General features: G+C 40.7%; 1 protein-coding gene across 3 annotated transcripts in view; it reads right to left on the bottom strand.

Annotated features, from left to right (window-relative positions):
• Positions 1-16,431, bottom strand: part of LOC125019337 (WD repeat containing planar cell polarity effector) — a 71,890-nt gene that overhangs the window by 48,229 nt on the left and 7,230 nt on the right. For all 3 annotated transcript variants that reach the window (XM_047604072.1, XM_047604073.1, XM_047604071.1), the window contains 2 exons: positions 3,553-3,637; positions 1,272-1,316 (listed from right to left, as the gene is read on the bottom strand). In XM_047604072.1, coding sequence (XP_047460028.1) covers positions 1,272-1,316; positions 3,553-3,613 — 106 coding nt within the window. In that variant the 5' untranslated portion in view covers positions 3,614-3,637. The remainder of the gene's footprint in view (positions 1-1,271; positions 1,317-3,552; positions 3,638-16,431) is intronic.

The following is a 16,431-nucleotide window of genomic DNA, read 5'->3' as shown; positions in this document are numbered from 1 at the left end:
TCTACTTGTAACGAAGTGGTAACATAAAATATGGATGTAACAATGCATCACAAGACAGTTAAAAATCAATACAAATGTGCGATGATTCAAATCAGCGGAGATGAAAAATGAATCGTGATGCCTTTTTTAAACAGCAGAGGGCGTTGAGTTCACTTGATCGCGTCATACGTCGCTAGATTAAAAAAGGATTCTCTTTAATTTGTCAAAGAGAAAATCGAATTTGTAGTTTTTATGTATCTAAATATATATGTTTTTATAATATGCAGTCATTGCATAGTTTGTGTTTTGAAGTTCCATGTGTTTTTTGTCTGAGAAATAATTAAAGGAATCTTTTTCAATCATAATTTGTCTACAAGCTCATTCTGTTACAAAAAAAATCATATCGTTAATCCAGTATCGGAAATTGTATCGAATCGTGAGTTGAGTGTATCGTTATATCCCTATAAAAAAAAGAATTTGACCTAACGTTGTCTAAAACTGCAGTTCCTCGAATGGCCAGTAGATGCTGGTTTCAAATGTGGTTCAATTACCACAGACCTCCACGTTAACATGTTATATTTACAGTAGAAATAATGATTAGGACTTGAACAAAAATTGTTTTGTCTCTATAGCATATTTTTGTCATTTATGACAACGTACAGGGGAGAACTTTTACACAACTGTTTAAATTATATCAAGGGTTAAAAAAGAACAAATATTAGAAGCTGCACTCAGGTCACTCTGCAAATTTTAACTGATAGTAAGATTACTTTTAAAAAAAATAAATACACAGGGGGAAAAAAAGTGGGAAAAAGTGAAGGATAAGGAATCCCATCCCTAGGCTGCTAGGACAGTTAGGGGAGTGATTTAAGCACTTCCTGATGGTAAGGAAAGCCTCCTTGCCTTAGGCAATATGAGGCTGGACTGCATGGGGCCTCTTGCTATGTGATCTAGGAGAAAGTCAACAGTTTAGTTTTCCTATCGCTGTGTGGCAGGACCCCAGGTCAACAGGAACACAGGGAGGGTAAGAGATAGAACCACGGAGGCCTAATAACGTATATGTGTGTGTGCGGTATGTGCATGTGTATATAAGGTTTTAGGGTGTAAATCCTTCATACTAATAGCCTCTGTGTGGGCAACGGGTGTAAAACAACGAAATACGCTGGGCCAATAATCTGTGTGTGAGGAGCCGGCAGAAAGCCCTTCTTCATATATAAGGAAATCACATACGTTCAAAAAACAAGACAACTTATCTTAAACACAAACAGACATCCAATATAAACACTATTTACCTGGCTCTCCTTTATCGTAGTACTGATAGGTGCCAATATCTGTATCTGTGGGGCAAGAGAGGGAGAAAGAGAGAGAGAGAGAGATGAACATCTAGCTGTCAGGGAAAAGCAGAAGACAGATCAGCAATTTCGCACCGTGGGATAAACAATCGCTATCAGCCAGTGGCCTGTCCCGTCTGCCAGCACCACAGTTTAGATAAGACCCTGTGAGGGAAGAGGAGGAGGAAGTGGAAGGCTGGGCAGGGGGAGTCCGAGCCAGAATAGAAGGGGGAACTGAGGGGTATTAATAAAGACAGGAGTGTGCCTTAACCCATCCCACCTGAGGGACCAATCTGATTACAACATATACATTTAAAAGCAGATACAGAGTCTGTGGACAGCTACAGAAACATATGACCGACATACACACAGCAAGAGGACACACGCGCACAAATACACATGGATACTAACACACACATAAACTGCTGAGCTGAGACTTTTTTTGTGAGTGTTATTCCTGCAGGCCCAAAACCATAAGCAGCCAGTCTCGGATTCGCACAACACATCGTTTCTTTATCGCCCTGCTACTGTTGCTGCCTCTGCTGCTGCTGCTGCTGCTGCTGCTGCTGCTGAGGCCAGGTCACACTAATTCAACAGGAGAGCTGATGGCAGACACAAACACACATACACTCTGCAGGGATATAGATGCACGCACTGCTCTACAAATTAAGTAATAAACAGGCTGCAATGAAATACTCACACAAAACCTAAACCATTTGTATAAAACTAGATCGACACCAAGCAGTGTTTTTAGAGAGATTATTAGTATTCTGTTCTAAAATATATTTGGACAGATTCCTATTAAAAGTTTAAAATCAACAGGCTATATTCCTATTGACAAGTATTTGTTTAGAAATGCTGCTTATAAATCCTAGACTAACTCATCCACATGAAGCCAGAGAGGCTGACTCTGTGCTATGGTTTCTAGCTCTTCCTAGCTTCCTAGCCTCTGAGCTAATAATAATTCCAAACAACTTTTTTTTATGTGGCCCAGTATTTTATGTCTTTGCACCATAGATCTGTCCTCTAAAACAATTAAAAAGTAATTTACCCCTAATGAGGCATTTCTGTTTTTAACAAATACACAATGTGCTTGTGTTGTGTAACCTTTGCTAGAACTCCAGTACCCAGGTCTTTGTTATATGTTATCATTGATTTTTTTTTGGTCTTTCGTAGAATTTGTTCTCAATGAAAAATGCTTAAGACCAACTTCATGCTGTGGCCCTAGTTTTTACAATGTGTTTACCCTGTCACTGGCTTTTCATACAATTATTGTGCAATGGTGAGCGAGATCACTCTGTTAAGCAAAATTATTTTTGTGAATGTCTCATTATGCAGCAGTAGAAGGACATGTAGTTGCACTGCAGATGCTGATTTTATGGATCTATATTTTAGTTTTTGAGGTGGATGTATATGATTATAAGGAAGGTGGTGATAGGGCACGTCACACCTCAGCGACCAGGTCTCTTCCCTCCGATGTATCCATACACTTTTTACTGAGATAGCAGAAGACATACACACACACACTCACGCACACACAGAAAAAAACAAACAAATAAGGATATGTCACCGTCACCCAGGATATACACCCTCTTCTACCTCTGTGTACACACATACGCCCACATGCATATACACACACGCACAGACAACCTCAGAGAGACACTATCTTTGTCTGAAGCTCAGCAGACTGTGAAAGACAAGACAGAATAGAAGGGAGGAGAAAACAAGAAAATGGAGAAACAGAGCATTTCCCTCTGACAGAAGAGATGGACTGATAGGTGGCGAACGGGGAACCACACAGAAAAGTACCACAAAAGTTAGACCAGGAAACAGTGATTGGTAGTTAACATCTATCAAAGCATTCATGACGCTGAAAACACTTTCAGGTCTTTGATTAGTTTTAGTTAAACTTTCTTAAGTTCGTTTATCCTTAACTTAAATGTGGTGCATTCACAAGCAAACTGACGTGTTCATGTTATGGTTCTACACTTTAAATGATGTAAAATCCAAATTACAAGTAGAAGTGGTAAAAACAATGAGGAGTCTCGAGTATTAACTCAAGTAAATTAACAGACATAGAAAGCATGAGAAAGTGAAAACAGACAAGGTGACAACTGATGACGGCTGAGAAGCTTGGATTCCTGCAGAAGGTGTGAAAACAAAGTGAGTGGTGACAGAAAGATGGAGCGAGAGGAGACAATTTGTGAGTGGGAGGTAGATCGAACATGGTGATAAGTGGTACCTTTAACTTGGAGTGAGCTCTTGGTCGACCACAAGTGCAGCTCAGCCAGGCAGAACGCCATCAGTCGGAGGAGTGTAACCCAAGTCTGCAGGGGTGGGGGGGCAAGTAGGTGAGAGAAAGAAGGCACAGGGCAGACCAAGTACGAGCACAGATAAATATCTTGACAGACATATTTATGTTAAAGGGTCAAGGAAAGCACGCATGTAGGAACACGCTGTCAAGCACAAGACGGTCAGTGACTACGTGGAAACAGATTTATTCTGCACATTTATGATGCAAAAGTTTTGGTTCTTGGGTTAAATGTCTTGAGGCTGTGATTCATCAAGCCAAAGTGAGTCTGGGGCCCTTAGTTCTGCATGTATATACCGTTGGCACTAATCAAACCCTAGTCGCTGGCTTTTTCAGCCTGTTTATCATGTTGCCTTGGTGATTCAGCTGTAGTAATATTGATTAAGGTCAGTATTTAGAGCAAATAAGACAAATGAGCTGCAACGTGATACTTCTTTGTAGCATCTGTATTACTAGTAAGTGGTTACTCGACAGGTAAAAATGCACCAAAGAAAAAAAACACGCACAACAAACATGAACTTAGACTGACACTGAGAAGAGGTCAGGGCCAGAGATGTTCCACCTTCATTCACACATAACAGGTCAGGAGTGATGGACACACACTCCGGAGCTGACAGCTCAAACAATACAGGCTGCATTCCACATATGAGTGAATGAACCCACAACATGCTGCTGTTCTTCTTCCTTTATTACACATTTCATTCTCCAGTCAGTTAACGTCTACTCCTGGAGGGTTAAGATGTTACCTCTCTGTGAACGGCATCCCGACTGTGCATTGTCGAACTCCGTATTGATGTTTTCTTTGATAAAATAAAAAATTCCACTGTGGACTGAATAAAATATATCAGCAGCTTCTATCACCATCACTTGCTAATAGCAGTTACTACTAATACAAGAAAAATCCAGCAATATCACAGTTAGTTCTGTAGGTTACACAAAATACAACCCAAATATCTTTGTGTGCAAAAGAAAATGTGTAAATCTGTAGCCTATTATAATTTTAAGAGTAAAGTTTTTTAAATGTCCTGTACATTATTACTGAAAAAAAAAACTGCAGCTTAGCTAAATTGATGCTATTACAAATAATGTTACCAATACGAATGGCACTATAATTGCTACTAATCCACATAAAGTCAAAGTCTGTTCTCTTCCATTCAATTGTTTAATAGTTTAAGTAGCTCAGTCTTGGTGTACCATTCTCTTTAGGTTATCTTGAGTTAAGATTAGAGATTGTGGTTCAATTTTTATGCTGATTATATTCAGATGTACCTGCCTGTTAATTCATAAAAGGTGGGAAACCTAGGTGGTTTCAGAAATTGCCTCCGTGACATTAAAAACTGGATGCAGCTGAACTCCGACAAAACGTGATCGGGCCACAGCAGTTGACAGAGCAAGCCTTACCTTTGGCTAACCTATTTTACATGCTTTGATTTTGTCACACCAGGATAATTGTAACAGCCTTTTTAAGTGGTGTTAAGTGGGGCCTTCGTGGAATTTGTTTGTTCACAACATCCCACAGATGCTTAATTGGGTTGATCTGCTGAGTTTGGAGAACAAACCTAATCCTAATACATAATAAGCAAATTACGTTATGGCTGATTGAGGTACTACTACTACTATTCCAACAAACAAGGCACATAGATCTCTGTACAGTACAAGGAAAGGTGTAGCAGTCTCTCTATCCTCTTGTTAATGCTGAGAGGGGACTCATTTTGCCACTCAACCCCCAAAACCACAACTCCAAACAAAAATAAACCTAGATAACATTGGGCACCATGGAAACGGTGGGGCAAGCATGCTATGGCAGTGAGTGAGTAAAGAGTTTACTGACATAAGAGGATTCTTTCATCCCCTTCTAACCAGCTTTTTCGGCCCTCTGGGATAGAAAACCTCATTTCGGCCAGCCTGCTTTTAGTTATTGAACATCTGGTTAGCATAAAAGTTGTTGTTCTGAGGAGCTGTCAGGGTCTCAGGGAATTTATTTAACAATACAAGAAAGAAGAAGGTTGACGGACTGAGACTGTGTCTGAGAGCACTATGGCCATGTATGTGTCTGAGCAGGCAGCAAAGAGGAATCATGTGCCCATTAGCCCGTATTTAGAGCATTTAAAGGTTTTCTTCTACCTGTACTATCTTAATACATAGAAAGGTCTGCACGTGTGTTCTCATAGCAGCACACTGAGCAGTTGTTCGGTCGAATGGCGTTAATTTCCCCTCTGAGGGAGGACTTCACAAAGATCAGAGTAAAATCTGACAGGACAGTCACATTGAACTTACAAACAAAGACAAATAAAAATAGAATAAAAAGTGAAAGTGAACAACTATAATCTCACAAATTTCAATAGGATTTTAGGTCTAGTTCCATTTCCACTGAGTTTTCATATCTAACACCTGAAGTTACAACAAGTTTTTCTACTACTACCGGACCCAATGAGCTGGGCATAAAAAAACTGGGATTGAACCCAATGTCGTGTTCCACTATGTCCAGCCTTGATGCCATCAGTTGCATCTAACCCTACAAATGGCTCTAGCTATGTCTGGCATAGATGATTATTCATGCTGCATTCATGCTGACATTCTAGTGCAGTTGCAATGGTTATCCCACCATATATTTACAGAACTCATAGATTTATACAAATAATTAATTTTCTTGAATAAACAAATATACAAGCATAATATTTCAGTTTAATTTGTCTGGAATTTTGTCTACTTTCAAGACTTGAAAGAATGTGAAAATCTGCTGATGTTTTGAGTAATTTTTATGCAGAAATGTAGAAAGTTCTGTCTGTCTGAAAGTGCTGTGCTTGGTGTTGAACAATGTTCAGGTGGTGGTACATATCAAAGTGACATCCACATAAATGCCAGGACCCAAGTTTCCCAGAAAAACATCTTATCGGAATGAGATCATCAATGTTTTTCCACTTCACAGGTTGGTGGTTTTGATGTTGTGCATAGATGATTGTGAATTATATTCTCATCCAACAAACTTTTGGCAAAACTAGTGTCAACTAAACAAGCAGGAGAATCTCCTCAATGACACTTTACTGAAATAACCACATCAAACAATGTACACAATGAGATCATAAAATATTAAATATATATTATGTCTATACTGGATTTTGATTTGATTTATATATTTTGAAATGCTGATGGCTAAATGTGAGAAGATATTTCCTAAAGTGAATATTAGACACACACACACGAACACACACACACACACACACACACACAACCCTGATATACAAACACACACCCAGCACGCTGCTCAGGTCCTGGACAGCTGCCACACTCATTCTGATTTCTGGCTGGGGTTGCTGTGGGTTACCTGTCCCCCCGCAGAGCTTTGTGGGGGTGTACGGTCAGTGTACAGAGGGCTGGGTTAGGGGTGGGAGGGGGTCTAGGTTATTGTATCCTGTCTTTACACTGGTAAAGAGACTGGTTTAACATCAAAGGAGGGGAGGGAAAACATGCGACTCCCCTTTCAAAGACAGTCCACAGGAACTACGACCTTGTCTGCTCTCTGCATCTCTTTCTCTGCTCTTCTTTCACTGTCCCCTCTGGGTGGTTACTGAATGTGTGTGTGCTCGTAAAGAGCAACAGAAAGTGCCTTTGTAAGAGTGCACTTGGACATGTTTGTGTGTGTGTGTGTATATATGAGACAGCGATAGAAAGTAGGAACTTAGAGTAAATATTTATTTGAGACCGGTTTTCTTGGTGTGAGAGAAGAAGAACGAAGCGGTGTAAGCCTTTCTGAGATACCTTGACTGTATACCTGTGACATCTCACTCCTTGCTCACAATTCAAACACAGTGTATGCACAGGGAGACATTATTCAGATAGAGTATATGGGTGTACAGTAAACTGCACAATTCTGCACTATGGCTATGGTTTTCAACAGTTGTTTCATATAACTGAGAAAGATGTCAGAGTTCATCTGTGTACTGAATTGTATTGTGTACTGACACATTTCTATTATTTTGACAACCCAATTTTAGTCAGTGGGCTAGGCTAAATCGAAACACTTTGAGGTTTATCTGAATACAGTTTAGCAGCACTACATCCTCTGAAATGATCACACAGTTGAATATTTCCGATGCTGTTTCAACATAAACTGGACATTAGAACACATACAGATGTTCTGATCAATATCTGGATCAGTATCAAGGTTGATTCAGGCATTTAATTGATTAGGTTTCAACCAAGCCCGATCTTTTGTTGTTTGTTTGTTTTAGGTCTGCCATAAACCTAAACTACGGCCTTGTAGCGTATAGCCAATAAATATTTTGAATGCTAGCATTAGCAATTCTTTTTGCATACAGTAATGTGTAGACATTAATGTAATTTATTTTCTCTTTCTGGTTTGTTTCAGGCACTTTATGAACAGTTTTTTAACCAATGTTTCTTCCTGACAGCAGGAGCAATGGCTCCATCACTGCAAGCAGAATGATGTGATAAATTACAGGGTTAAAGAGTTGATGGTCTTGCCTCACTACTCTACCCACCACCCCAAAAAAACACAATAAAGACCCTGTCTCTTTGAGACATTTTCCTTCCCCATACCTTTTTTTTCTCTCGAACCTGGGCTTATCCTGTCTCTACCTTCGTGTGCCTTGTCTTTTATGCTTATTTTCCCTTTTTCTTGTCTCCCATGTTTTTTTTTGAGATACCTCCTATTAGAAATGCATTAAGTTGTCTGACCTTGTCTGCAAACATTCCCTCCATTTTTCCAAAGCTCCTCAATAATTTCAATATTTAAGTGTCTGATTTTCTTAGTATTTACTCGTTACTGTTTCATCTCTCTCTCAAATAATGGTGTTTCAAATTTTCCAATTTTTTTCCTCAAGTTTTATCTCTCGCAGACACTCTTAGCTACTGCCTGGTCTTGTTTAGGCTCTCAGAAAGAAAGTTGGCAAACACGAAGAACATACAGAGCAGAAGGTACATCGACAGAGTGAGATAGGTAGGGTGACGGTGAATAAATGTGAGTTATGAGTGCATATTTTCCAATCTGAGGTGCCTTGGAGTTTCTGCCAAATCCCAGTCAGACTGCATGAACACTCGTGCATTCAGCAAACACACTCAGATCAGTCCTAAGTTGCATACACTCCAATCTATCAAATGTCTGATATGTGGACAGCACACAAGCACACACATATGGAAAGAGGTATACAGTACGGCGCACACGCTCCTATCTTTTGATACCTGAGGAAATGTACACATGCACACATTTACATACACATGAAACCACGCACACAGACTCTAGTTCTTATCATCAGTAAATCCTTGAGGGACAAGTCTTCAAGGGTCCAGAGCAAAGAAAGGTGGACGATATCTGAAACCAGCATGCATCTTAAAAAAAAAACAAAAAAAAAAAAACAGTGACATCATGAGAAATAAAAGAAGCCAAAAACAAAGAATCAAAGCACTGATGTCTGATGGATATGATGATACTGCTGTGACTAGAGAACAGATAAGAGATTTGTGCAAACTCTCCTGCTAATATACTGTAAAGATAATAAGGAAACCATAATATTGTAGAGAAAATATTGATAGTTCATATTATTCTCAATATAATCATTGTCGTGACTGTGTTGATGTGTCTGTGAAGCTTATCCATCATCCAGGTCATAGTATATCCAAAATAACTAAAACAAGGGCAGCTGGACTTGTAGACTTGTAGTTCTAAAAGACTGGTGAGGAGTTCGGGTTTAAATAGATCAGTTTTGATCTCTTGCATTACAATCTAATACCAGACCATTGTTGCTGCCTACAAATTGAAAAAAAAAAAAACACATCGAAAAGTCAACAAATAATAAAATTTGGCATCTATTTTCCTACCTGGCAGAATGTATATTAAAATTGCAACAGAGTTTTGAAAGTTTTAATTCTTTTTGTTCCTCCATTCAGGAGTTAGTTAGTTATTAAGACCATCAATTCCTACTTAGTGTCGTTTACAGGGTGTCTCAAAAAAGCGAATGGCTACCAGTAACATTCAATAGAGGCTACATAGCGTTGGCGCTACATGTTACGCTACTTTACTCAGCGCTCCAGTGACTCTGTGAAGCGGCAACCAATCAATCACAACGTCAACGAGCACTTGAGCAACACTTCAACCACGACTCACCTACAATGTAGCTCGCCACGCTTGGCTGTTTAATAGCAGCAGAGACCTCGACTAACGGCAAACAGAGGCTTTTAAGACGCTTCAAAACATCTGTAAAATGGCTGATTTGAGATTTGTGCAAACGTATTAGCTTGACAGTAATTCAGAAATAGTTGTAATGCACTTTCAAGCTAATACAGAAACGAGAATATTTCAGAGAAAATATTAATCGTTTCTGTTACAAGGACAACTGGACTTGCAGAGTTTCTTTGAAGAAATGTTCAGCCAAGTAGCTTCTTAAGCCATTAACAGACCCCAGTTATGTGAGTTTCTGTTTGTGATACTTCTGTTCATGGACACAAAAATAACTGACATGGGACAGCTGTGTCCACACATTTTTCTGTTGATATTTTTTATGAATGTAGGAGCTAGGTAGCCAAAATCATCTCCATTCTTAACCATGTCTGAGACTTGGCTGTTTTACATTGTTAGTGTAATAAACATTGTAGCCTCTAGGTGTCCACGACGGGGCCTTAGAGCTCCAGTCATGTTCTTGTCAAGCCCTATTCTACTCCGCCTCATCTGTCTGCCTGTCTTTCAGTCGTTCTCCTTCAGCGGTTTTGTCAAGGACCTAAGGCGCTACAGAACTCAACACATTGAGGAAAAAATACAGAGAGGACGAAGTTAAGACTTCAGACTGGAAGTGCTGTGAAGCCTTTCGGCGGTGTACACACTTATCCATGCACACACACACGATCACGAGCAAGTACAGTTGTATCTTCTCAACTGTCCCATTACAAGAAAGAGGGCTGGGCGGAGGAGAGCAGAGGGTGGGCAAAGTGGCGCCAGGCAGCAGGTCGAAAAACCTTTCATTCACACACACATACAAAGTCCCACAGGAGCCCATTGAGCTGTCAGCAGAGGAAGAATAGAGGTGAAGGACAGGCAGAACAAAATGAGGTAAAGGTAATACTATTCATGAGAGGTGACAGGTAGAGTCACTCTGCGTGTGTGTGTGTGTGTGTGTGTGTGTGTGTGTGTGTGTTTTGCAGAACATGTCAATCATTAGGAAAATGAATCCGGATTGACGTGACTTCTGGGCAATCACATTGTCGTGCATGTCTGTGTGTGTCTGTGTGTGTCTGTGTCTGTGTGTGTGTGTGTGTGTGTGTGTGTGTGTGTGTGCGTGTGCGTGTGCATGCGTACTAGTGCATGCTGAAGAAACTAGGAGATTACTTGAAGCGCCAGTTCAGGTTTGGAGGGCATGGGGAGGTGAGGAGTTGAAAAGTTCAGGATTTTTTTTTTTTTCCACCATAAGTGACACCAAAAACAAATTGCTAAATTATGAGAAGGGTTTGATTACAACATAGATACAAGTCATCAGCCAAGAATGCATCTACTACACAAGATCCACTTTAGTTAAGTTTGCAGGGCTACAACAGTTACTTTGGATATGCAAATATTTTTCTCAACTAAATGTTGAATTGTTTTGTTTAACTGTGATAAATGCGAATTATAACTTCCTAGAGTTTTTGTTCCTAGTGCCTTTTTATCCAAACATCAGTCTACAAGTCCAAGATGTTTTATTTTACAGTCATTTATAATTACCCTTACTCTTAATGTCTCTTACAGGAGAAGTTACAACACCAAATCTAAAGCAGAACATCTCAAATAATATGCAATTTTGAAATCTGGTTGTATAGTCATCTTGTCCTACATTCTCTTTTGTTGATTCTCCAAGATCTAATACACTTTTTGTACTAACAAGAGAGGAATCTTTATCCTAATAATCAGTTTTTTTCCACTATCTCTATTGTTATTTCAAGTAACCTAAAGAAATCAAATAAATCTCATTTAGAAATCTGTAATAGAGAACAGATAGTATCTTTATGAATTATTTTTCAGTCAATCGATTTGTGGGCCAAATAACATCAATGTTACTGCTGGACATTAATGCTAGGACATTTACAATCAAGTTAAACCTTTTTCCTTTCTTTGATATATAGATTTGTGACTTTTTTTCTTTCTTGGTGAGGGAGATCATTCTAATTGAAATTATCAAGTCAGAAACCACATAATAGAAAAAGTAATTGTTAAAAGTAATTTTTCTGCCTGTGTATCCCTGCGCAACAAAAGAAGACGACGGACAGGCAGAAAGATGAGTGGAGGCTCTTCTAAGCAGATGTGTAAACGTCATTAGGAGGAGGTAATGGAGGGAGGAAGGTGGGAAATGGAGGGAAAGCAGAGGTATTTACTCAACGCCTGGAGCAGAAACACAAACACAGCACCAGTAATGACTTAGACAGTGCGGTAGGGAAAGCCTGAAAAAGAAAAAGAAATGTGTGGTGGAAAATGCACAATGTGGTCTTGATTAAGCAGGAAAAAGTGTTGGAAAAGGAACAGCAACAGAGAGAGGCCTAGCTCCGTCTTGATTAAAATGTTTTAACATTTCAAGACTTCAGGATTGTCCTTCACCGCCGTTCAGCTAATAGGTCTAATCCAAGCGAGTGCTTCACTAAAAGCCGAGTGCATCTGACCTAAAGCAAAGCCTAGGGCCAGGAAAGACAATACTTCCAAACAAGTGGCACAATTACTGGCCGACTTCAAGGAGATTCTCTGGGACCGTGCGCCTCTCCGGTGTCAGTCCCCTGTCACATCGAAGGTGACGCGTGTCGCAGTTTTGTTTATGTTGGTGGATTTTCTTCTTCTAAAGCCGTTTGGTGCCCCGTTGTTTTCCCCTCGCCTCCTGACCACAAACACACGTATAAACAGTAAACACACACACGAACTCACAACCACAACATGAAATTTAAAAATGTGCACAAATGTCTTCTATAATTTTACACCTGGAAGTCAGTTTTCTGTTACCAATGGAACATTTAAGGAACAAAACTGTCAATATGAGTCATGATGACTGTAAAAAGTATAAGATGAAAAAAATATTAATGTCAACACTAAACTTTAAATTACTTCAAAACCAAATGTATTCGAAACAATTTGTGAAGCACAAAGTTGGCAAAAACAACACTTAATTTTCTAGATGGAGGCTGATTATAATCCTGATCTGTTTTAGCTCAGATTTTGGTCTCCACTAGCACTAGGCAATATCTGACTCTATAGTGACTAAATACTCGACTGTGTTTGGCCGTTATACGTTTTTTAGCCTGGGCGCTGCCATCTTGCCGTGCTGTGGTCATGTTGTGTCGTGTCGCGTCGTGATGTCATGGGGTTGGGGATTCCCATAGCGATAGACAGTGAAAGAGAGAAGAGAGAGCTTTTGAAAGATGGATGGTGAAAGATAGATAGCGAAAGATAAATTGTTTTAGTCAGATACGTGCATTGCTGCTTCCAACACGTGCACCTCCTGTACATACCGCCGTGATACAGGACAGACCGTGAATTAAAAGGTTAACATTTTAGAACAAAAATAGGCTGCAGCTTTATTTTTAGTGTGGACACAGATACAGAAACTTAAGGCTTAGTTAAAGCTTTCCTGACGCACACAACCGCACGTGCACTTTCAAGTACACACAACCATAAACACGCCTGTCAAGGGCTCAGGAAGACAACGTCCTTTAAAGTTGTTGTCAGATGCACAGAGAGAGACAGACCCTGGCAAGCGAAAGGTCACTGCGAATGTCCCCTAGACTTCTCAGCGGTCTTATTTTCCCGTCACACACTCACACACGCGCTGTCTGTCACCCCGGAGACGAGGCCATGACACCTCGGACACCTCTCAGCGGGCAGTGCCTCCCTCTGCCTATCTGTCTCTCTGACAGGATGACATGGCACAGAGTGGTTGAACGTCGATGGCACTCGGACCAAGATGTTTGTTCTCTTTGCTGTGACCTCAAGAGATGGACGTTGGTGTCATATCTCTGTTCTCCCTGAGCTGCAGTTCACTCCTGTCTAGAAGGTGAAATAAATCCTTTCTAACATCTACTCTCAGCTCTTCTTCTCTTTACCTGGCAGTTGCCTATCATCGCTGTAGGGTCAGAGAAACATTTACAACGATATTTGAAATAGGCCATGATGTTTTCCATCTGCTTTTTCAGGTAGAAGAATATAACGTACTGATTAAAATCATATCTATGCCAGCAGCTGTAATAATCTAAATTTTCTATACAGTAACCTGGATCTGATTTCTTGATGTCTGTCAAATGTTCGATAATTTACTCGAAAACGATCAATAGAACATTAAATGAAAATCACTTCTCTGGATGAATCATTAATTTCCATTTGCACAAGGCAAACTTTGCACACTGGTAACCCCAGTTAGCTGTAATCTGTTGGAGACCTCAAGTCATCGATACATCAAATTCACCATGTTCAACAAAGTTTGTAGCACCGTTTAATTAAAGAGAACTTTTTTTTATAAAGATTGGTTCAGATAAAAAACAAAAGATTTTCATTGTAGAACAATTCTTTTATTCATTTCCACCTCACGATCAAGTAGCCTATATGCAATAGCCTAGACATGCAGGCATGTCAGGCACAATAAGAGAGCAGTAACAAAGTTTCCCATGAATATACCACCTGTTCTTAAGAAACCAGAAAAGTTTCCTTCTTTCTTCTGACCTCCGTCCATCAGCTAAATCAGTTTACCAGCTAAACCAAAAGTGAAAAGTCATAACAGGTACATGGCACTGGCGTTCTAAAGTTGTCCCCTCTACAGCTTCCTATATATTATGTGCATTTGAGAAAAGTTCTTCCTGTCAACATGGAGTCTGATCAGTAAGGAGGTCAGTCGAGCTGCTGCGGAGGGGTGAAATGAACAGAATGGGAGTACAAAATAAAACCACTGTAGCCATGAACATGCACAAAGGCACACACATCTGGCCCTTCACCATCTGTCAGAGCGCCAAAACGTCCAGCCGTGCGTACGACCAGCCCTGGCCCGTCCGACACACGTCCTGAGAGAGTTCAGCCGTTATAGAAGTGAACAGGACAGTCCACACCCCTTGACACATACACACAAACTCAGTGCCCACTGACTTTAACACAAAACCTGTTAACGTCTGTGTTTGGTTTGCACATACATCTGTCTGTTTCTCACAAACGCACACAGAGAATGGGAAATTCTTCTGCACTGATTTCTGTTGTGTATGCGGGACAATAGTGGGCCTCTGCCTGTGCTGCTGGGTCAAGTCATATCTTGTCAGACCCTGTATCCTCTTTCCATTGAGCCTGACGGTTGTGAGTACCACAGAGGCTTTCACTGGGCCCCCGTGTTTTACACATTCACCCTGCAGTTAGACCAGGCTGACGTAAAGAGAACAAGCTCGTCTTTCACATCAAACCACCGTACAACTTTAACCCACGCCTGCAATTCAAATAAAGTTCGGAGTGTTTAGCAAAATAGTCACAGCTGACTGTCAGGAATAACAGTCTGAGATACAACCCACTTAGGATTTTCCTTTCTTGTGCCCCATTTTTTTCTTTAAAAAGAAAAAAACTTCAATCCGTACATTTACACTATCTTCATTAAAAGCTATGTGTGAGAAACACTCGAAAGATTAGCTGTGAGAACAACATATTAAACATGACCAAGTTTTTTTTCACAGATGATATGCAACTGCACTAGAAACCAGTATTAATAATTTAATAATGACGTCCAGTCCATGAACAAGTGTAGACACTAAAGGATTTTTATGTCCTTTATGAAAATCACACAATTTGTCCAAAAATGTCCTAAAAGCATTCAAATATGAGCGAGTCAGAGGGTGGCAGCTCTTTGGCTTTTCTCGTGTATGTAAAGACGATCAGAGACAGTGCCGATGCATTCGTGTGCGTCCACTGTGACACATTTCCCACCGCCACTCTCGCAGGCCCACGCCTTCCCCCGCCCTTCTCTCCCATACATGTACATAGGCTTAACATCGTCTGGGGCGGGACGTTCCCGTCGGCTCACTGTCGGCACGGCAACGCTCGCTATCCTGGCTAACATCTGCACGACCCGGGGCCACTCAGAATGGACCTTAATCCCCGCACTGCCATGTTGTGGGGGAAAAACATTCTTTCCTTTTTAGAGAGCGCAGACAAACAGGGACAAGCGGTGTTGTTGGTAACCTGCAGGCAACCGGCCTCTTGGAAGGACCGGGAATGTTGATGGTTACGTGCCCCCTCACCCACACCGATTGTGCCATGGCCCATTATGGCTGTGCAGAGGGGTGTGACCGCCAGCATCGGCAGTGAGTTGCCATCCCCAGTCCAGTTGGATGGATTTGGGGTTTTGAAGTTAATGAAAGGTGGTGCAAGTGGACTAGCTGGGATGGGTCAGGGGGAGTTTGTCAGTCAACCTTGTTATGCTAAAACAACAACTGCATTGATAAAAACAAGAACCACATTCCAGCCTGTCCTACATGAACTGCTGCCACATCAACTGGCTCTGGATCCAGGACAATGTTGCTGCTGCATTTTTGGTCATACTTCAGTGAGTTCTGAGTGTGCTGGTTGCTGTCAACAGCAGGGACCTTTTAGTTCGGACAGAATATCAATATGTGGCAGTTTGGTGCCCCCTTGTGTTCACGGTCAAGAGAGGAGTTGTTGGAGGAGGTATGAAAACAGCCAGATACTTACACCAAAAACAATTCAGTGTCAAAACACAACCCTTAAACAAGCTGAGCCATGATCCTTCGTATTACACTTTCTGATAAAGATCTTCTTGGGCGATGACACACTGAGGAAATGAAGCCCTGTCAATCAAT

Source organism: Mugil cephalus, chromosome 13 (genome assembly GCF_022458985.1).
Source record: "Mugil cephalus isolate CIBA_MC_2020 chromosome 13, CIBA_Mcephalus_1.1, whole genome shotgun sequence".
NCBI classification, from domain to species: domain Eukaryota; kingdom Metazoa; phylum Chordata; class Actinopteri; order Mugiliformes; family Mugilidae; genus Mugil; species Mugil cephalus.
Note: the sequence above shows the minus strand (reverse complement) of the source record. Positions and strands in the feature narration are given on the sequence as shown.